Source organism: Delphinapterus leucas, chromosome 10 (assembly GCF_059928025.1).
Source record: "Delphinapterus leucas isolate spDelLeu-1000000601 "Yukka" chromosome 10, BTC_Dleu_Yukka2, whole genome shotgun sequence".
NCBI lineage: Eukaryota > Metazoa > Chordata > Mammalia > Artiodactyla > Monodontidae > Delphinapterus > Delphinapterus leucas.
In genome coordinates, this window is record NC_143138.1 from 65,348,956 (window position 1) to 65,370,354 (window position 21,399).

The 21,399-nt window shown below is 52.8% G+C and overlaps 2 protein-coding genes across 2 annotated transcripts; both read left to right on the forward strand.

Moving 5' to 3' along the window:
* Positions 1-91: 91 nt before the first annotated feature.
* LOC111174439 (cathelicidin-4) lies at positions 92-6,473 on the forward strand. Its single transcript, XM_022573274.3, has 4 exons — positions 92-412; positions 1,049-1,156; positions 1,300-1,371; positions 1,974-6,473. The coding sequence occupies exons 1-4, from the start codon at positions 215-217 to the stop codon at positions 2,082-2,084; spliced, it is 489 nt and encodes a 162-aa protein (XP_022428982.1). The 5' UTR covers positions 92-214; the 3' UTR covers positions 2,085-6,473.
* A 12,630-nt stretch (positions 6,474-19,103) lies between these two features.
* Positions 19,104-21,069, forward strand: LOC149748273 (cathelicidin-1-like). Its single transcript, XM_089918165.1, has 4 exons — positions 19,104-19,316; positions 19,951-20,058; positions 20,202-20,273; positions 20,864-21,069. Exons 1-4 carry the CDS (start codon positions 19,119-19,121, stop codon positions 20,951-20,953), a joined length of 468 nt encoding a protein of 155 aa, XP_089774291.1. The 5' UTR covers positions 19,104-19,118; the 3' UTR covers positions 20,954-21,069.
* The last annotated feature ends 330 nt before the right edge of the window (positions 21,070-21,399 follow it).

The window sequence follows — 21,399 nt, forward strand, 5'->3', positions numbered from 1 at the left end:
AACCATTTCTTCACCTTCCACAGGAGGCTTCCCGCTCCCACTGCCCAGCAATCCCGTGAGGCAACAGCAGGGGCTGAGGCAAGTCCAGCTCACAGCTGGGGAGGAGATCAGGTGTGGGGCAGGTCAGGAAGATGCGTAGTTGGGCCATTGCATCAGGCCCAGGAGGGGCATAAAGGAGGGTCCTGCATGCTGGGAGGAGGCCGACTTGGGGACCATGGAGACTCAGAGGGCCAGCCTCGCCCTGGGGCGACGGTCACTGTGGCTACTGCTGCTGGGACTAGTGGTGCCCTCGGCCAGCGCCCAGGCCCTCAGCTACAGGGAAGCTGTGCTCCATGCTGTGGATCGCCTCAACGAACGATCCTCAGAAGCTAATCTCTACCGCCTCCTGGAGCTGGACCCGCCTTCCAAGACCGTGAGTCAGGAGGGCCCAGGGGAGTGGGCTGTCTCCCGCCAGCCCTGGCCACACTGTCACCCCCTCTGCTCAGGCTGTACCTCCTGTCAGGAAGGGACTTCTCCCTCTAGGTGGGCTCCCACCTCTTCCAGGAAACCTTCCCAGAGCTGGGTCCCCTCCCAGCATGAGGCTTCCTGCCTTAGCATCTCTACTGTGGAAACAGGCGCCGTGTACACCCTGTTAGGGCTTAAGGGACTTCTGTGAGCTCAAGGGATAGAGGGTGGTCACTGGCTCTGAGATGTGACTACCCTGTTTTGAGTCCGCTCTGCACTTCTTTGTTCCCTACTTGGGAGGGCTGTGCTCGGCCTATAGGTTCCGGTGACAAGATCTCCCCCTGCAGGCGACCCCTGACTTCCCTCAGCCCGTCAGAGGTGCAGGTGTTCTCATCAGAGCTGGTCTGAGGTCCCCTCCTGCTCTCTGTGTGCCCACGAGGCCAGGAGTGGGCTCTGTCCCCTTCCCTTGTGAACCCAGCACCATGCCAGGGGCCAGACACACAGGAGGGGCTGGAGAGGCTGCCATCTAGGTGGGGGCAGGGAGACAGATCAGAGAAGGAAGCATGAGCCCGAGCCCAGTCTCCTTACTTTTATCCTTGACCAGGATGGTGACCTGGACACCCCAAAGCCTGTAAGCTTCACAATGAAGGAGACCGTGTGCCCCAGGACGACCCAGCAGCCCCCGGAGCAGTGTGACTTCAAGGAGAATGGGGTGAGGCTGGGGGCTGGGGGCACTGGAGGATGCTTCCCAGGGATGTGAACAGGGGGCTTCCGGGAAGATTTCCAGCCCCTGTGCTGAGTTTGGGAGGTGATGGCCCGGGGGGTTCCAGTTTGACCTCGAGCCTCCCCTTCCAGCTGGTGAAACAGTGTGTGGGGACAGTCACCCTGGACCAGTCCAAGGACCAATTTGACATAAACTGTAATGAGGTGAGTGCCCCTTCTGTGTTATGGAGCTGATAATGGGGTGGGTTGTGGAACATCCTTTGGACCAAATACCCGTTTCCCCTTCGAGGGCAGAGAAGGGCCCTCCTACCCTGGCCCCTCTCTCACCTGAGCCCCAGGCCTCCAGGACTGGCTCTGCCATCCCTTAGAGCAGTGGTTCTCTAAGTGGGGTCCCACCCGGGAACTTGACAGAAAGGCAGATTCCCAGGCCCCACTCAGACCTCCTGAATCAGACTCTGGTCTGGGGCCCAGCCATTTGTATTTTCACCAGGCCTCCAGAGGATTTTGACTGCTGAATTCTGAGAGGCACTGACTGGAGTAATGTGCTTTCAGCCCCTACTCCCATCCAGCTTTGCTGGGATGGGCTTGTGATCCTGGGAAGACCCTTGCCATCTGTGGGCCTCAGTTTCCCCATACGTCTGTGGCTGTAGGGATTCATCTACATGCTCCAAAGGTCACAGCTTAAGGCTGAACAGGGCCCAGTGCTCCTGGTGTGTCCGTTAGGGGGTTGTTCATGTGGGGAGGAAGGGTTATCATCTTGACCCCTGCCTAGTCACAAAAGAAATAAATTTCATTGTGGTTCACAGCTTCAGAGTGTCAGGAGAATTCCTTTCTGGCCTATACCTTTGCGATGGCAATGGCCACCCCCATGGTTCCCGCCAAGTTTCCCCATTCCAAGGATTTCCAGAAAACGGTGAAGGATTGCCTGATGTCACACCCATTAAGGGCTTTTGGTGAACCCTGAGCCCAGGGAAGAGTCCTGAGGGTCTGATAAGTTCTGGCTCTGAGTTCTGGACGGTGAAAAATAAATTCTTGTGAAAATAACTTCCTCCAGGCTTCAATTTCAATTTTCTCGTTCTTACCACTTACTGGGACCAAGTCCTTACCTCTGGGATGCCTCCTCTGTGTGTGTGTGTGTGTGTGTGTGTGTGTGTGTGTGAGAGAGAGAGAGAGAGAGAGAGAGAAAGAGAGAGAGAGAGAGAGAGAGAGATCACTCCTGTAAACACAGTCGTGGGTGAGGCCCCTGTTCCTTCCAGGAGGACATGGGGAGAGGAAGCAGGGCCAACAGCGTCTCCATTCTCGGGTCCCTCTCGTGCCCTTCACACACCTCTGCCCTCCTCCTCCAACACCCAGTAGGGACTTAAGGAGACCTGCTCTGTGTGCAGTGCTGGTGGGGATGCGGTCCCTGCTCACATGGAGGTGACAGTCCGGAGGGGCCAGACATTTGTTAAACACTCACAGAGACACAGTTCAGTCTTAGGGCTAAGCCTACAGTTACAATGCCCATAGCGTTCCATTTCTCCTTGACAATCTGAAGTCTGGAAAATCCTACTCCTCCTGGCTTTTCCTCTGGCATTGAACACATCACTGTTTCTTTAGCTGAGTCCGAGATTTCAGTGGTGGGCTTGTGTTTAGGGAACTACCTGCTACAAAAATATGCAGCATTAAAAAGAAGCATCCTGAGTTGTAGAGAACAAACCTATGGACACCAAGGGGGAAAGTGGCGGGAGAGGGTTGTGGTCGTGGTGGTAGGATGAACTGGGAGATTGGGATTGACATATATACACTAATATGTATAAAATAGATAACTAATAAGAACCTGCTGTATAAAAAAATAAATTAAATTAAATTAAAAAAAAAGAAGGATTCTGTTCATCAGGGTGAAGAGCTCTGCATGAATGTGAAAGACATACAGAGTGACACATGGGTCACATCTCTGTGTGCCTGGGTGTTTCAGACACTATGCACATCCTGCCCCCTCCCCATTCTCTAGCTGACCTTTGCTCTGGGGCAGACTGGAAACACTGGGGATTCTGAACGCAGGGAGCAGCCTCAACCAACCATTGGGGGGACTCAGTGGAAAAATACCTCCTCTTCCTCACTCCTTGGGGGGTCCACTCCCAGACATGTCACACCTCCCCCTGAGGTCCCCAGCTGGCTTGAGCCCCTGTCGCCCACTTCTGTGACCTGTTCATTGACACGTCCTCTTCTGACTCAGGTCCTGCCCTTTCTCCCTTCTCTACACTCGTGCTGGCACTTTCTGGAATCACCTCCCAAACAAACTACTTCCACTAAATGCTTGTCTTAGGTCTGCTTGTGGGCCAACCTGTACCAAGACACAGATTCCCCGCTCTGAGAGGGACAGAGGACAGGATCTCACAGAGCACTTACTTTGTTACCTGTCAGGCTTGTCTCCTCTTGGTGAGCAGGTGGGGCTGATCTCAGGCAGGTTAGAGGAACCTCATGCTTCTCACTCTACATCAACCCAAGCTGAGGAAGGAATCCCTGCATAGGAAACCCAGGGGGCTGTGTTGTGTCTGTGCCAGAGGATACAGGCTTGCCAGAGCCAGTTGTTAAATGGTCAGGATTTTCTGAGCTGGTTGTTAAACTCTTGGTAGCTTGAAATCGGCCTTGATGGAAGTACTTACACCATGGAAATCAGCAAATGCTACATGTCAGGCCCATCACAGCTGGCACATCCCTGACCAACCTGAGAGAGGGATCACTCATCAGGATGATATGGGTCTGTGCTGATCACATCTGTTTCCAATTTCCTCCCATGACTGCCCATCCTGCTACCATGGCAACACTTTTCTATCCTCAGCCCTGCCTTGTCCTTTCATATTTTACATCGGAGTTGGCCAGATGTGCCTTGCCATGATGAGGCCCTCAACATGCATATGTGACCACTGATAGTGGAAAGGGTTGGATGCTTACATTGTTTTCATCTCCACCCTTGACCAGGGAGCCAAAGTGGTCCCTGGCAGGGAGGTCTGCAGGCCTTGTCAGTGCTTTCTAAAGTGATTGGCTGGTGAGAGTGTCTGCTGTGTGACCACTGGGCCCCTTACCCGTGAAAGAACAAGTATCAGACCCTTCCACAAATGGCTTTGAGCATCAGGCCAGGGCAGTAGCCAACAGAGGAGGGGAGAGAGAATGGAAGGAGGGTTGTCCAAGAGGCTGGCAGAGTGCGGGGCTGACTGGGATGGAGTTACTGCAGACAGGATGAAGCAGGTTGACTCCCTGACAGGCTGGACAATGCAGCGGGGGGGTGGGGAGCTTCCAGAGAGCATGGTCATGGTCTGGTCAGTGTCCTGGTGTAGGTATGCGATGCGGGTGGGGGGAGATGAAAGTTCAGTCTTTACCAGGTTGGCTCTTAGGTGCCAGGGGGATGCTGGTCCCTGCGCGGGGCACTGGGCAGTAGGTGCTGTGAGTGCGCTGCCCAGATCCCCCTCACTGGGCGGCTGCCGCCCCCGCACCCCCCCCATCCCCCAGCTGTTTGAAATGTGCAATACGGATGCTAATGGCTCACAGGTGCCCCCTTCACAGCTGCCTTCACAGCCTCCCAGGAGATGCCTGGGGGGTTGTGTCCCCTCTGCCCTCAGCCTGTGGATGGGGACTGACTATGAGGGGACATCAAAGCCCAGCCCCCGCCTCAGTCAGTCCTAAAGCAGGGGTTCCAGGCTTTTGTGGGTGAGGCTGAAGCTCGTCTCAGGGTAGAGCACGTCCCTGCTCAGCTCCTTCCTCTGCCCTATCCTGCTCCCCTCCGCCTCCCTCCTCCTGACAACACTCCTCAATAAATCAGATGCCTCTCACTTCCCAGCTGAGGCCCTGCTTCTAGGGAACGTGGCCTGTGATGGTGGTGGAGCTGTGCAGAGTTCACCCACTCGTCCCAGGTGGGTCAGGCGCGGGGCCTGATGTGGAGAGAAGAGAGAAGAGCCCGAGGCGTCCAGGGTGGTGGTGCAGGAGGGGAGTGGGGTGGGCGTGGTGCTGTAAGCCAAGGGGCATTGAGGATTTTACAAAGTGGCCAGAGTAGGACAGGAGCCCACGAGGCCCAGGGAGATGACTCCTAATATTTTCCTATTGTTTGTGCAGATGTGAAGGCCGCTAACTTCAGTGGGGGGCAGCACAGAAGCCAAACACAGCGAGTGGAGGAGAGCAAGAGGTAAGGAAGAGGGAGGGAATGAGTGAGGACAAGGAGGGGCTTCTCCATCCCCCAGACCCCTGCTGTGCCAAGGAGGGAATCTGGGCTGTAATCAGGCAAGGTCCTTGTGGACCCTGCCCTTGAGCCCCACCAGTGAGGTCTCAGGAGTTAGTTTGGGGGCTCCCGAGACGGGACAGGGGACTCCAGGTCAGCCTCAGTGGGGCAGAGGGAGAGAATTCTGAGGGGTCTAGATGTCTGAAAGGAATTGCTCTCCTGCCCGTGTGGCCCTGAGCAGGAGAATTGATCTTTCTGGGCCTCTGTCTCTCTATCTGTAATTGGGAACAACATTATCTCCTTTAAGGGGTTGGTCTGTCATTTAGGTAGAGAAGGAAGTTCAAGGACCTCATAGGGGCCAAATGTGAATCTCAGAGGGTGAGAGAGTCAAGGAGACAATAGTTAGAGTGTGTTAGTCTCAGGGCACAGTGCCGGCTCGTCTGTCAGTGCAGGGACCCAGAGAGACACTTGGAATCCCCATCAGAGCAGGAGGAGATGAATTAAATGCAGCCCATGCACACAGTGGACTTCCCTGAGGGCACCGAACTGGCCCTTCTGCACTAGCCTTTTCCCATGTGGCCATTAGAAGGTAGCAGCTGGCACAGTAGGGCGGGGTACCCTCCAGACTGCCTGTGCTCTGACTCAGCAATGCCCCTGCCAGTCAGAGCCCAAAAGTCTCGTCCCTCAGCCCCTGTGGTCTCTCTAGCCTCAGCCCGAGGGTGAGGGCTGCCCTGGTCCCTGGGGTCCTACTTGCAGCCCCCTGTTCTCCTGTGTGTCACTCTGCCTCTGTGTCACCTCAGCCAGAGCAGGGTAGGACGCTGGCAGGGGAGACAGAGGGCTACATTGTCACTTTCATGGGCCCTAGGCACTTTCACCTTCGTGGACTCATTCATCCACAGAAAAGTATTAAAAATTACATTTTATAACTGCATTCGTACATAGTTGAATACAATCGTGGCTAGATATAATGTTATATATTCATTGCTATTATAGTCATGTTAATATTCTGTTCTTAAAAGGAATTAAAATTAAAATATTTTTGTGGGTCCCTAGAAGTATCATGGTCCGTAGGTACAGTGCCTACTGTACCTAATGGATGAGTTGGTCCCTAGGGAGGTGGTTTTTCTGGTAGCAGCGCAGGCGCCCTGGCAGGGAAGTAAATGCTGCTGCTGCCTAGGGAGACTAGTAACTTGAAGGTGTTGCTCTGAGATCGCCCCCGCTGGCCATCTGTGGGTACTGCAGGGCAAGCTTGAGGGCTCATGGAGACCTCCAAGGGGGACTGCCTGCGGTTTTTTCTGCCCTGGTGTCTTGGCAGGCAGCAGGCTAGCAGCTGGGGTTCCCCTGGGGACTCGATCTTCTATTCGTGATTCTTTTGAATCTCAGCTCTATTGAATGAGATTTTGTGAAACTAGACTCTCCACTCTTCGAAGCACTGGCAACATTACTTATTGTCGGTAAAACGGAGAACTAACTGTTACTTAGAACATAGACTTATTCCGTGCTGTCACAGAGAAGGAAACCAAAACAGAGAAGTTATCTAAAGCTAAGGTGGTAGATAGAGCTGGCTTCCTTAGCCTCATAGAATTCTATTTGTATTTCTTATGATTAGGGGTAGCCTCTTATATAACTACAGAGCAATTATCAACTCTATACATTTACATGGATACAGTACTTCTTCCTATATGTCAGATGATATAATCATGTGCTTTACAGAGTTTCTCACCTGCGTTACAGGTTCCTGCCTAGGCTCAGGTGTGTCAGGAAGCTGTCAGGTCTCATTTGCCTCCTTTAATCTGGAACATTTCCATAGGCTTTTGCCTCCTTTTATTCTCAAAAAGGTTTCTGTGTTTCTGTGTGTGTGTGTGGATGGGGGTTGGATCGTTGGGTGTTAAAATGTCAAGGTGTATGTATGTGTTGGAAGTGTTGTGCAGTGTGTTTGTGAGAGTATCGGTATGTTGTGTCCCTAGGTGTGTAAGAGTGTGTGTGTGGGTTTGAGTGTAGTTTGTGTGTATGTGAAGTTGTATAGAATGAATGTGGTGTGAGTTTGTGGGTATATGTGTAGGTGTCAGGGTGTGTCTGAAATGTGTATGTGTGTCTGGGTGTGTGTGGGTTTGTGGGGGATTTATGAGTGTGGGATGTTTCTTCTGTGTGGGATATATCAGTAGAGTTGAGTATGGGGATTTCTAAAATGTGTGTGTGGATGTGTGTGTATGAGGAGTGTATAAAGTGTTTGTGTGTGTATGTAATTCAGGGGTGTGTATGTGTATGTATGGCTGGGCATTCATGTGTGCACGGGTGTTGTGAGTGGGCATGTGCAGGTTTATATGTGAGTGTAGGGGTATAGTGTCAGTGTGGTTGTGTGGGTGTTTGTGGCAGTGTGTTTGTGTACATTTATGTAAATGGAAATTTTATTTATTCTGTTTAATTTGCAAAAATTAGATTAATACTGGTTAAAATATGTTTTAAGCAACATAAAAGGAAATAATGTTTTATTGACTCATTATTTCCAAGAGAAGTGTGCAACTATAACAAGGTCTTAGGTGCAAGAATTAGACCGAAGAGTAGAAGCAGTTTACAAATAAAAGGAATGTAATGCTTATGCAATCCCTCAATGTTGTAACTTTAAAAATTTCAAAAACATTTTAGTTGGTAATAATTTACAGAAAAGTAGAAAATGTACAAAAAAACTTTCATATTCTCTATTCCCAGGGTCACCTACATTTTGCCTAAATTGTTTCTCTCTTTCTCTTTCCCTCCCTATCTCTTCCTCCCTCTCTGTCTCTGTCTCTCTCAGTGGTTCCTATGTCCCCAGGGTTTGGGTTTTATTCAGCTGTGGTCAGATCACCAGATCGGGAGCCCATCGCCAGTGCAGAGCGAGTTTGTTGCTCACAGTTCCCGGGGGGGGGGGGAGGAGCGGGTCGTGCTGGCCCACAGGAGAGGACAGTGACAAGCAGAGAGCCAGGGCGGGGCACTGCGGAGAAGCCCGTGTGATGTTCTCCAGGGAAGGAATGGACGAGGCTTGAGGGTGAGGCTGACCAGGTTTAGGATCGGCTAGCTTGAGTAATTTCAGTGAGCTGGGGCTGGGGTGTAGGGGCTGCCCAAGTTGTGGATGCCTGACCCTGGGACGATTAGGACAGGGGGTTAGAGTCTCAGCAGCAGAGAGGGTGGGGTGGGGTGCTGGTCAGTTTGCATGTGAAAAGCGAGCTGAGGGAGAGAGTCTGCTGTCTCTAGGCATCTGCTAACCCTGGGAGGGGATGTGAAAACATCAGAAACAGAAAGTAGAAAACCTGGTTAACACAGGGCTACTTACATAATGTAATCACTGACACATCTGGATTATAGCCTCATATCTTTAGCTCACCCATTTCCTGAAGATGCCTGTTCCTGTTCCTGGACGGATCAGCTAAGTTAAAGGCAGGTGTGTGGGCCGCACCACGTGCAGCTGTTCAGCCTCCAAGATACCTGTTTATACCTGTGCATGAACAAGGGCGCTCCACTCAGTGGGTGGAGTTGTGGGCTGTGTAGCCGCCCTGGAAGACATCCCCCAAAATCCACCTTGTTACATTTTTCACTGATTCGTGGGCAGTACACCATGAACTGACAGCGTGGTCAGGTGCCTGGCCGTGGGACAACTGAATGGTCAAGTCCCAATCTTTGTGGGGATAAACATTATGGCAAAACATAATGCTTTGCTCAGCACCCACAACCCCTGTTCATGACTCCTGCAGATGCCCATGGAAAACGGCCATTCAAGGATAACATCAATGGAATCAACAAGTGAATCAAATCTGCACTGCCCAGGTGGGGACCCATATCATGTGGATACACCATCACACAGGGAATGGTGATCCATCTACCTTCAGCATCAAACTCAAAATAAGGCCTAGCGATGCCAGCACCTGAGGCCAAGGAAGCCTGGCCAGTGTGGCTGACCGCCAGCTCCACAGCTGAGTGACAAAGGGAACTCCAGGGCAATAACCAGCGATGCCATCCCCATCTGCACAGCATACGTGGCATATAGTATTCCAGGACTCTCAGATGGTCTATGTTTCACACCTGGATTCACAAAATACATCCAATCCACAAAGGCACTGCCTTACAGTAAGAACTACCGGGAGTGCAGAGTTACCCAGATCGCTCCCCGGACCTTTAATGCCCTGTCTCATTTCCAAGCAGTCGGTGCCATTGGGAGATGGCATGGACTCTGACAGGGAACACTGAAAGGATAAGTGGACACCAAGGCTCACCTCCCAGCGGAGCACACACTTAAGGAAGGTATCTTCAGCTCTAAATGGGATGATTCCCTGGAAGACCACCTTCTAGTTACATAGAATGTTTAATTATGAGCCTCGGAAATGAGGGAGGAGGCCCACACAATCTGGAAGACTCTCCAACCACATGAGTAATCTTTCTCACCCCACTTTTCTTCTTCCCATGCACCCCCGGAAGCTCCTAGTACTGGAATTTGCAAGTTGCCCAGAAGAGCCTTGTGGTGGGTGAGATTACCCTAGTGCTCATTGTGCTGCCTGCCCTGCTGCTGGAAGGGCAGGAGGGACAGTGATGATAACGATCATGAACATGATGTGACAGCCCCTAAGGTGGTCCTGCTGGTGTGGACCCCCCGTCAGGGCAGAGGGAGATGTTCTATGATGGGTCAAGGAGTATAAGGATGAGAAGCTGCTGGGCACGTAGGGAGGAGTCTGGGCACGTGGTGCCGGTGAGACAAGGGGAGGACTGGAGACGGGACCAGTGATCGCTGAGGGACTGGTCGTTCGATCACTTGGTTGTGAAGAGAGTAACTACCCTGGTGATGGGAATAGAAGGCCTTCGACTCACAGCGTCAAGGGTGGGAGGAGGCCCCATTCAGCTCTCTCTCAGCTTTTGTCTGCAGGGCATCTGGCCACTTTCACCCAGACTGCTACCCTCATCCTCAGCTTGATCAACGGCCAATGAAGAGCCTTGATCTGAGGACTCTTGGAAACCTTCCCGCAACTGCTGCCCCCAGGAGTGAACAGCCTCCACCAAACAGGACAGAACAGACCTTCTGGATACTGATATGGCTTTTTTAAGCCTCATCATGAAATTTTGAACTCTTTTATATATTTTGCACAGACTGTAGTAACTGTAGTAAGTTTAAATGCTTGTGGGATTCTGACCCCACAGGAGCAAGACCTCCTGCTGGGCTTGCTGCTACTTAGTATGTGGAAGTCTGGCCTATACTCACCCACAACACACAACCTAGTCTAAATTCTCTCTTGTGGTGATAAAGAGTGCCTTGCCCTGGACTTCCCGCTGGCTTTAGAGGTGGGGTATGTGCAGTTGCCAACTTGCTGCATCTGGGTTAATAGTAATACATTTAGCTGATTTGGCTCCAGGTGGGAGCCTGGCCAGTCTGTGCTCCAATGGGCCTGATCATCCTCCTGGGGGTCAGTCATGGTCACTCTCGTCTGATGTTGCCTAAGACACAGAAGACACTTGGGTCCACAGCCCTTCAGTACCATTAATTTGAGTATGTGAGGGGGCAGCCTATGTCTCTCAAAAGAGTTCAGTTGGTTATGTGAAAATTTGGGGTGTAGCATTGTAGGGCAATGGCTCTACCCTAGTGACCTTGCATATACGCATATAGGCCCTGCAGGCAAGGCTTGAACTGCAGCTATCCGGATCTTGGCAGAAGGCCTTGTGATCCTCCTTGGAGCCCGCTGCCGGAGTACAACAGGCCCTTTGTCCTGGCCGCCGCCAGCTTCAGCGTGGAATCCTCTAAGAAACTCCTTCTCCTCTCAGTTGAGACTGTGGCTGACTGGCTGAGTGGGGCTCTGTGGTAGTGGTGAAAAGATTCAAAGATATTATTTGGGTGTAGGGTGGGGAAAGATGGAGCCCAGTCAGGTGAGGGGACGACCACTGTGATGTAACCGAAAGTGAGGTCTGGCTGTTCACCGCTCGAGAGCCAATAATGAGGCAAGGTTGCTGGAAAGGAAAGTTGGCTTTATTTCGGATGCTGGTAAGGTAGGGAGGGTGGGGAGGTTTGGAGGGTGTCCAAACGCCGATTCCCCGCCACTGACAATCAGTGGACAAGACCTTTTATAGACAGGGGGAGGGGCTACATGCGGAAACAGCACCGTCAGCCCTGACGGTCATCTTGAAATTGCTCATGTGTTGGTCTGACCAGCGTCATCTTGATTGTTTTAAGTACACTTAATCTTCAGTTCCAGGGTCGGTTTTTTCCCATTTCCTTGAGGCCAGTTCTCGGAATTGTGGCAGCTTCTGTCGTGGCCACAGTCTGGGCATGATGTAGTTAACTTCTTCCACCTGGTGTGGGTTCAGTATCTATAAGACAGCTCACAAGATGTGGCTCAGAACATTATCTGTAGCCCTTGAGAGGGAACTAAAACTCTTTGTCTTTGCTCAGTGACTAAACTATTATTGTTTTGTTCTGTTTGACTGCTTTTCTTTGCTCCTGCATTTTTTCACTTCTCTGGTCAAACTTATTCTTTGGCTAAAGTTTTCTACAGACAAAAGGCAGACTGAGGACATGGGGGGCAAGGATCATAGGGTCCTGCTCCATTTCAGAGAGAGGAGTTTCTTAGAGCTTCTGTCCTTCCAGCCACTTTCTGTGGCTCCACACACAGAGGTAAGAAGTGTGCCCTGCTTGGGGAGAGAAGAGGGCAAGGAGAGGAAGGGCCAGGAAAGAGTCGGTTGCATGGTAGGAGGGAGAGTTAGGGAAGTTTTTGTTTTTATTTTTTGATGTTTTCTTTTTTTCTGTCTTTTTCATTATTTATGACTTTGTTGTTGTTGATCTTGTTTGCTGTACCATGAGGTCATAGCAGTCCTTCCTGTAATAGAAACTGACAGCATATAGAGACAGAACTCGCTGATGACCATGCTTGGGGGCTAGAAATACATACATGTACAGAGCGAGAAGGACAGTGAAAAGATTTAGTTTACCTGTGAGAACCATCCCGCGGATGTCTCGTATTAACAAGTGCAAAATATAAACAAACACATAAACCCTGATCAAAACGAAAGCAAGTAAAACTACCTAACATTAAAACACAGTGTAAGCAGCCGCATAGCACAGGGAGATCAACTCTGTGCTTTGTGACCACCTAGAGGGGTGGGATGGGGAGGATGGGAGGGAGATGCAAGAGGGAGGGGATATGGGGATATGTGTATATGTATAGCTGATTCACTTTGTTATACAGCAGAAACTGACACACCATTGTAAAGCAATTATACTCCAATAAAGATGTTAATAAATAAATATTTTTTAAAAAAGAAAAGGAAAGGACTATCACATACAGAAATGTGGACATGTGAAAAATAAATAAATAAAACTAGTCTTTGGAACAAAAACAATAAATAAATAAATAAATAAAATGCATGAGAGCAATGAAAAAAAATAAAACACAGTGTATAAAATGGTGTGAGAAATTTAAGTCACTCGACAGTCTTTTAGTCAAGAAAAAGCTGTGTTTGTGTCCTTTTAAATTTCACCCTGAAGGGCTTGCAGAAGTGATGGAGGTTAAAGCTGCCAGCCTTGTTCCCTCTGACAGGGGATGCAGTTCAGAGTGGGCCAGTGCTCCTTTCTCATTCTCCGTTTTGGTGGACTTTCCTGCCAGCGTGTTGATGCCTTCCCCAAGCTCTGCGCTGTGCCATCCTGTCTGTGCTGCTGAGGCAGTGAAAACTGTAGGGAAGAGAATCAGTACAAGAACACAAAGCTTGAGTCTGCTGTTGCTGATGAAACTGAGCGGTGTCCTGTGATGGGAGCCACTCTTCCCCACGGTCTTTTTGGGTGAGTTTGGTGATTGCTCGTCTCTCCTGACCTCACTCCATCCTGTGATGTCATCACTGCTCAGAGAGGTTTCCTAGAGCCAACATTCTATTCTTCTAAGGCATGCAAAGGGAAACTTTACCCTGGCAGCTCTGTAGGTCAGATGCCAGGAGGCTTGATAGGTTTCTCTGCTCTGTGTTCACAAGGCCCAGCTAAGACGGCAGGGCTGGATTCCTTTCGAGAGCCTCTGGGGGAGAATTACTTCCAAGCTCATTCAGCTTGTTGGCAGAATTTGGTCCTCTGTGCTTGTAGGACTGAGGTCGTGAATCCCTTGCCTGCTGGTGGCTGCCGTTGTTCTCAGCTTCTAGAGGCTGTCCCCAGGCTTTGGCTCATGTTTCTCCATCTTCAGAGCCATCAATTGCCAGTGGAGTCTTTCTCTTTCTTCCAACCTCTCTGACTTCTGAGGGCTTGAATTTCTTAATACTTTTTGAGCCAAGGGACCCATGTTTTCATTTTGCAAGTTATGTAGCTGACCCTGGCCAGTAGTGGCTCCACCTTTCCCACAACACTTGAAGGAGGCCCCAGAAGCCATTCTCAGAGCAACTTACTTCACTCCGTACTTGTCCAACGTGTACGTGTTGTCTTCGCCCATGATCTTGAGCATCCACAGGGCAGGGGACAGCTCAGGAAGGGAAGAAAGAGAGTGGGAGTTGGCAGAGAGCAGAAAGGGACCCCCCAGAGCAGCCCCTCAATGCTCATAGCAAAGCAGCTCAAAAAGCTGTCTCCAGGCCTCTTAAAGCAATGGGCTGTAGGAGAGATGCAGGGTTGGCCAAGGTGGTGTTTGGTGGGCCAGACAGAGGTGGCCAGGGGCTCATCCAAAAGAGAGACAGGATGCCCCATACTGGGCCAAGGAAAACTCACACTGGAGCCAGAGCTCTGTGTACTGCCATCAACCCTGACTTGACCAAGACCTGCTTCCCAAGGCCACACCCCCACCCTGCCTTGGGCCTCAGTTTCTTCCTTGGCCTAATGAGACTGGTGGTAAGCCCTGCTTACCTGACTAGAGTGCTGTGAGTTCAGAGGAGGTGGACGTACAGGAGCCCTTTGTACCCTGAAGGACCAGACACACAGGTCACATCCTTGGACTCAGGTCTCCAGAGACAACATGTCCATGGGAGGCTGTGAGGAGGGACAGGACACAAGGGGCCCCAGGCTCCCCCCACAGTGTGGTTTCCATGACCATCCCAAGGATTACCGTTAGGGTTGTTGCTTTGGCGACTGGATGGACCCCAGGCACCCCACTCAGTGGTGCCACTGGAAGAAAACTCACTTTGATGAGGTTGCCCACGGGCACACAGGTGACCATCATGGCAGGGAGCCATGGAGGGAGCCCCTTGCTTCACCAGCTTCAGGGACAGCAGGGGGATCTGTCTCATGTCCACTTCATAGCCAGGGTTTCACACCAGCACAGCATGGCTCTCACCAAACACAGCTCTAGCCCACCCAAAGTCTTGCCACCCAACAGCCCTCCTAGTCTCCATCCCCATCCAACCTACAATCCCACCTCCCCAGGCTCTTGCCTTGTGTGTTGTTTTAATCGAGCTCGATATCTGAAAGGAAGTTCTCCCAAGGGCGAGGGCTTTTTGCTGGAGCCATGATCAGTGGTTCTTAACTGATAGTGAGCAGTCACAAAAGTGCCTTTAAAATCTCCAGATTACTTTATTTTGTTTTGTTTTTTTTTGTTTTCTTTTTTGGTTTAATATTTGTTGGCTTCCAAATTACTTTTTGGAAATAAGAAAAGCAGGTGCCACCTGGATCTATTGAGTTGGACCTGGGATCATGAGAAAGGTAGGGCTGAAGAAATGGAATCAAAGGAAATTGTGTTCTGATCTCCAGTCCATCCCTCTCCCCAGGAGTTGGTCCCTTCTCTCTTTACTTCCAAAAGCGCATGCTAAACGTCAGAACCTGGGTGGAGCCTCTGGAGGGGCTGTTTCTACCTTCCCAGGGCATCCACGAGCAGACTTAAGACCTCCACTAGGACATGCCAGTCTGTGGGGAGGGACCACGTAGGCACCCAGGAAAGGTGGAGGGGTGTGTGGGCCTCGTGTGAAGTGCCCTGTCTTACTCGAGCCTCCTGGAAGTTGATGTCTTTATAGGCTCAGCCCACTTCTTGCCAAAGCTCGTGGTGTCCAGGAGGCAGACCCTGAGATCCTGGGGGTTTGCAGGTCTTTGTCCTGGTAGAAGAATGAGAGAGGATGTGCCTTCTCAGATGTACCCGAGGCATCCAGAGTCCCCAGGCTCTGGGGAGATAGCACCCTCTGTCACCCTCTGGGGATAGAACTGGCCTCGGCCCCCAACTGTCGTCTCTACATCCATGTCCCCAGTAAAACCCACTCACAGGAATGGTACCCATGCCCACCAGTCTGCTACATGTCTGGGGCTGGCTGTGAGCATGGCCCTCTTCTGCAAAGCTCAGGCACCCTCCCACTCAGCCTCCACCCGGGCCCAGCTCACCTTGTCACACAGCCCCAGATGCTGCGGAGAGGAGCTGGTTGGATGTTTGTTGTCGTGGCTGGTGGTGAGATCCGGAGCCGGAGCCTGGCGCAGGCTGAGGTCCTTGGACAGGGAGGTAGGTTGGCCTCAAGCTTGGCTCTGCAGCAGCAGCAGCAGCACGGTAGCCCTGACGCCACCAAGTATTCTGGCTACAGTGTGGCGGGTGCAGCCTCTGTTTGGTTTTATGTACCCACCCCCAGAGACGGGTGGCACTGCCCTCCTGCCAGCTGGCCTCCTTCACCAAACCCCAGGCCTGGGAGACCCCAGCTGGGCTGAGGGCTTTCCAGGGGGATGTAACCTGCTGCAGCTCCTTGCTTCACATAAAGTGGGAAGTGGGAAGGAAGAAGCTGACCCGGAGCAGAGAGAGGGTCCTGACACTCAGCCCTGACCCAAGTCCTCACCCTCACAGCAGCCGTGGCTGCCTTCCCTGCTCACTGCAGAGGGCAGGAGGGAGGGCCGAATTCCCTCCCCTGGTCCCTGTGAGACGACCAGCGTGGTGGGTGAGTCGGGGCATTTGGTCCAAGTCTTGCATCTCCTGTTTCCTGGATGGTAGATCCTTATTTGAGTGATTTAACCTGTAGGTTTCATTTTCCTCATGAACTGGACAACTCAGGGAGCTGGTGGGTGTTCCCCAACGTTTGGGGCCACAGCAGCCTGAGGTCCAGTTCCCCTTCCTGCCCAGAGTCTCATGGACAGGAAGGATGGCTGGGAGGAGCAAAGGAGAGGGGCGCTGCAGGATCAGGCCTCATACCTGAGTTTGTTGGGGTGAAAGGTGCATGAGGATTTCTCAAGGACCAGATGTGGAGTCAGGGGCAAACCCACCTGGGGACAAGGGCTGTGGTTTGTCTCCCGAGAAGACCTCCGCTCTGACAGGCTGTAAGGACTAAGCCAGGAGAGCCAGACTGGAGGCATGGAAGGCAGGCCCCCACCACGGGAGTTGCAGTCTATGGACCTACACAGGATCCAGGGAGGATGGGGAAGGGGACTTCGTCAGAAGAGTGAGCAAATGCAAAGTTTCAGAGGCAGGAAAGCACAGGGAGGATTTCAGCGTTACCTAATAGCCAGTAACCATGTGTATTGCTAATTATTTTCTACTGTAATCACCTTCTTTTCCTCCCTTGACTTGGGGAAAGGACATAGCTTGACCAAGAGGCCACTGGGGCAACACCTGGATGGTGAAACCAGGTTGCACAGAAGCCCACCTCTCCTTCCTTCTCCAACGCTGAGTGACCAACCAGCACCATCCATCCAGGCTGACAACTTCTGAGGTGCTCTGGCCAAGGCCCCAAGAGTCCCGCAGGCCGGCTGAGTCCAGGAGCTACCCCAGACCTCACAACCACATGGTCATTCCTCCAGAAAACTGTACAAGAATTTCCTTCTTGGCCTGTGGCCCCTCTAACATTTTGGGCCATTATCTCTCCCAGTTGTGCTCCCTCTATCCCCAGCACTGGTGCCCCAAGCCTGGTGTCTGATCACAGCACTGGACAGGGAGCCACTTGGGGTCAAATCAGAAGAGACTTCCTGAGGCTGTGGGAGCCAAGAAAAGAAGGTGCCATTTCTGGATGGAGGTCAGGGCGGAAGGGCAGGGCAAGCAGAGGGACCAGGCGCAGAGATGGGGAAGAGCAGGGGCTCAGCGCTGTCAGAGTGGTTGCGGTGGATGGGGCAGCCTGACACCTGAGGCCTGCAGGGCAGGGACGGAGGACAGCAGGGAGCATCAAGACCCAGACCCCGATGCCCCTGCCTCAAGGCAGCGGGGGAAATGGCCCAATCAGTGCTTGGCATGAGCCCCTAGACAATGGTGTGGAGGGCGGACAGTGGTCTGGGGAGAGCCTGGAACCAGAGAAGGTGGAGTCCGGAGGCTGTGGCTACACTTGCGAGGAGAGAAGACGGTGGTAGGAGCTGGGCTGGGCTGGTGGGAGGCCAGAGGGAGTGTCCTTAGGAGGAAGAAGGAGCAGGTGGGGCTCCCAGGCTTTCAGCTCAGGGCTCCTGCGGCGGCACCCAGCCAACAGCAGCCAACAGCCCAGTGCGGACAACCAGGGGCACTCATGGGAGTCTTGAGCTCAGAGATAGAGACCAGTGATGTGTGTCCTTGAAAACTGGTATCTTGAGAAGGGGTGTCCCCAGGAATGTGTGAGGACTGGGAGGAGAAGCAGCCTGGACGCACCTGTGCCAGCCCTGCCTCTTAGGAGGAGGGTCCTTGGAGGAGACTGAGCAGGAGCCACGGGGGAGGCAGAAGGGCACCCAGGAGAGTGGCAGCAGGGGACAATCGGTCAGTTTCTGGAGGAAAGAAGGGCTCCACCGCCTGTGATGTTAAAGATAAGGCTTGAGGGTCTTCCCTGGTGACGCAGTGGTTAAGAATCCGCCTGCCAATGCAGGGGACACAGGTTCGATCCCTGGCCCACGAAGATCCCACATGTCACGGAGCAACTAAGTCCGCACACCACAATTATTGAGCCTGTGCTCTAGACCCCGTGAGCCACAACTACTGAAGCCAGTGTGCCTAGAGCCCGTGCTCCGCAACAAGAGAAGCCACCGCAATGAGAAGCGCGTGCACCGCAACAAAGAGTAACCCCACTCGCCACAACTAGAGAAAGCCAACACGCAGCAATGAAGACCCACTGCAGCCATAAATAAATAAAATTAAAAAAAAAAAAGATAAGGCTTGAGCATGGCCTCCAGATTCAGGGAGGGCTGTCCTGTTGCAGTGGCCTTCACGGTGAGATGGAGCAAAGAAGTGTGGTCAGGGTATAGATGATCCTTTCTCAGGCTTGGCTGGGGAGAAGCCAGGGCAATAAGGCACGTTTGGTGGGGTCAGGGGAGAGGAAATGTTTTGGCTGAGAAAGCAGTGGAGAAAAATCAAGGAGAGGGGACAAATGGAGCTCACTGTCTGAGTGCTGAGTGCAGAGAAAAGGATGGTGTGGGCTTTGCATCTGCCAAGGGATTGGCTGGGTGTGTAAGTCCTTAGCTGTGAGTGGTACCGTCAACCACTCATCAAATGTTCATTGACTGCCTATTGCATGCCAGGGAGTGCCTAGAGCTGGAGATTCAGTAGAGAATACACTTTGTCACCCTGATTCCTGAGGAGGCCAGAGTGTGGAGGCAGAGGGGACGTAAGACAGAGCCTGGTCCTCCCTCTCCTGGAGGACTCAACGCTCTTGAGCAACCCTGCCTATGGCACTCCCCATGGTCCCCAGGAGAGGCCAAGACATTGTCAGGGAGATGGAGAAACCATTTCTTCACCTTCCACAGGAGGCTTCCCTTGCCCACTGCCCAGCAACCCCATGAGGCAAAAGCAGGGGCTGAGGCAAGTCCAGCTCACAGCCGGGGAGATCAGGGATGGGGCAGGTCAGGAAGACGCGTGGTTGGGCCATTGCATCAGGCCCAGGGGGCATAAAGGAGGGTCCTGCATGCTGGGAGGAGGCCAACTTGGGGACCATGGAGACTCAGAGGGCCAGCCTCGCCCTGGGGCAGTGGTCACTGTGGCTACTGCTGCTGGGACTAGTGGTGCCCTCGGCCAGCGCCCAGGCCCTCAGCTACAGGGAAGCTGTGCTCCATGCTGTGGATCGCCTCAACGAACGGTCCTCAGAAGCTAATCTCTACCGCCTCCTGGAGCTGGACCCGCCTTCCAAGACCGTGAGTCAGGAGGGGCCTGGGGAGGGGGCTGTCTCCCACTAGTCTTGGCCACACTGTCATCCTCTTTGCTCAGGCTGTACCTCCTGTCAGTAAGGCACTTCTCCTCTAGGTGGGCTCCCACCTCTTCCAGGAAACCTTCCCAGAGCTGGGTCCCCTCCCAGCCTGAGAGCTTCCTGCCTTAGCATCTCTACTGTGGGAACAGATGCCCTGTACACCCTGTTCGGGCTTAAGGGGCTTCTGGGAACTCCAAGGATGGGGGGGTGTCCTTGGCTCTGTGATGTGACTTCCTGGCTTTGGTCCCCTCTGCACTTCTTTGTTCCCTACCAGGGAGGGCTCTGCTCAGCCTGGTGGTTACAGTGATGAGGCTTCTACCTGCAGGCGACCCCTGACTTCCCTCAGCCCCTCAGAGGTTCAGATGCTGTCGTCAGAGCTGGTCTGAGGTCCGCTCCTGTTCTCTGTGTGCCCGTGAGGCCTGGAACGGGCTCTGTCCCTTCCCCCGTGCACCCAGCACCAAGCCCAGGGCCAGGCACACAGGAGGGGCTGGAGAGGCTGCCATCTAGGTGGGGACAGGGAGACAGATCAGAGAAGGAAGCATGAGCCCGAGCCCAGTCTCCCCACGTTGATCCTTGACCAGGATGAGGACCCGGACACCCCAAAGCCTGTGAGCTTCATAGTGAAGGAAACCGTGTGCCTCAGGACGACCCAGCAGCCCCCAGAGCAGTGTGACTTCAAGGAGAATGGGGTGAGGCTGGGGGCTGGGGGCACTGGAGGATGCTTCCCAGGGATGTGAACAGGGGGCTTCTGGGAAGATTTCCAGTCCCTGTGCTGAGTTTGGGAGGTGATGGTCCGGGGGGTTCCAGTTTGACCTCGAGCCTCCCCTTCCAGCTGGTGAAACAGTGTGTGGGGACAGTCACCCTGGACCAGTCCAAGGACCAATTTGACATAAACTGTAATGAGGTGAGTGCCCCTTCTGTGTTATGGAGCTGATAATGGGGTGGGTTGTGGAACATCCTTTGGACCAAATACCCGTTTCCCCTTCGAGGGCAGAGAAAGGCCCTCCTACCTGGCCCCTCCCTCACCCGAGCCCCAGGCCTCCAGGACTGGCTCTGCCATCCCTTAGAGCAGTGGTTCTCTAAGTGGGGTCCCACCTGGGAATTTGACAGAAAGGCAGATTCCCAGGCCCCACTCAGACCTCCTGAATCAGACTCTGGGCTGGGGTCCAGCCATTTGTATTTTCACAAGGCCTCCAGGGGATTATGACTGCTGAACTTGAAAGGCACTGACTGGAGCTTTCATCCCCTGCTGTCATCCAGCTTTGATGGGTTGGGCTTGTGACCCTGGGAAGCCCCTTGCCTTCTGTGGGCCTCAGTTTTCTCTTCTGCCTGTATGTGTCCGGATTCAACAAGCTCCACAGGTCACAGCCAGAGGGTGAACTGGGGCCCCAAGGATCCTGGTGTGGCCCTGGAAGAGGGAAGTCCAGGTGGGGAGGGGTCTTGTGTTGATGCTGGTCCAGTACGAAGAGCAACCTGTTTCTTGCTGGTTCACAGGCCCAGAGTGTCAGGATTACAAAGCTACCATGGGCGCCACCACAGCCTACGCAAAGATGTCGCATAATAGTGTTAAGAGTGTGCAGGTAATCAGCACATCAAGGCTTTGCATCATGAGACAGAGAAGAGTCCTAATCGTATGCTTATTCTGGCTCAGGCTACTGGACTCTGAAAAATAAATTCTTGTGAAATCAGGATCCTCCAGACTTCAGTTTCACTCGTCTCCCCTCCTCCCACTTACCAAGATTGAATCCGTAACTCTGGGATGCCACGTGTGTGTGTGTGTGTGTGTGTGTGTGTGTGTGTGTGTGAATGCAGGCACGAGACAGAGAGATGGGTGAGGCAGCTGTTCCTTCCAGGAGGGCATGGGGAGGGGCCAGGGCCAAGAGGTCCAGCACAGCGTCTCCATTCTCGGGTCCCTCTCGTGCCCTTCATACACCTCTGCCCTCCTCCTCCAACGCCCAGTAGGGACTTAAGGAGACCTGCTCTGTGTGCAGTGCTGGTGGGGATGCTGTCCCTGCTCACATGGAGGTGAC

Excerpts from the sequence above, each read along its gene's own strand:
- LOC149748273 (XM_089918165.1), top strand. The coding sequence starts at position 19,119 with ATGGAGACTCAGAGGGCCAGCCTCGCCCTGGGGCAGTGGTCACTGTGG. Across the intron at positions 19,317-19,950 it reads TGGACCCGCCTTCCAAGACC|GATGAGGACCCGGACACCCC; the intron begins GTGAGTCAGGAG and ends ATCCTTGACCAG. Across the intron at positions 20,059-20,201 it reads GTGACTTCAAGGAGAATGGG|CTGGTGAAACAGTGTGTGGG; the intron begins GTGAGGCTGGGG and ends CTCCCCTTCCAG.
- LOC111174439 (XM_022573274.3), top strand. The coding sequence starts at position 215 with ATGGAGACTCAGAGGGCCAGCCTCGCCCTGGGGCGACGGTCACTGTGG. Across the intron at positions 413-1,048 it reads TGGACCCGCCTTCCAAGACC|GATGGTGACCTGGACACCCC; the intron begins GTGAGTCAGGAG and ends ATCCTTGACCAG. Across the intron at positions 1,157-1,299 it reads GTGACTTCAAGGAGAATGGG|CTGGTGAAACAGTGTGTGGG; the intron begins GTGAGGCTGGGG and ends CTCCCCTTCCAG.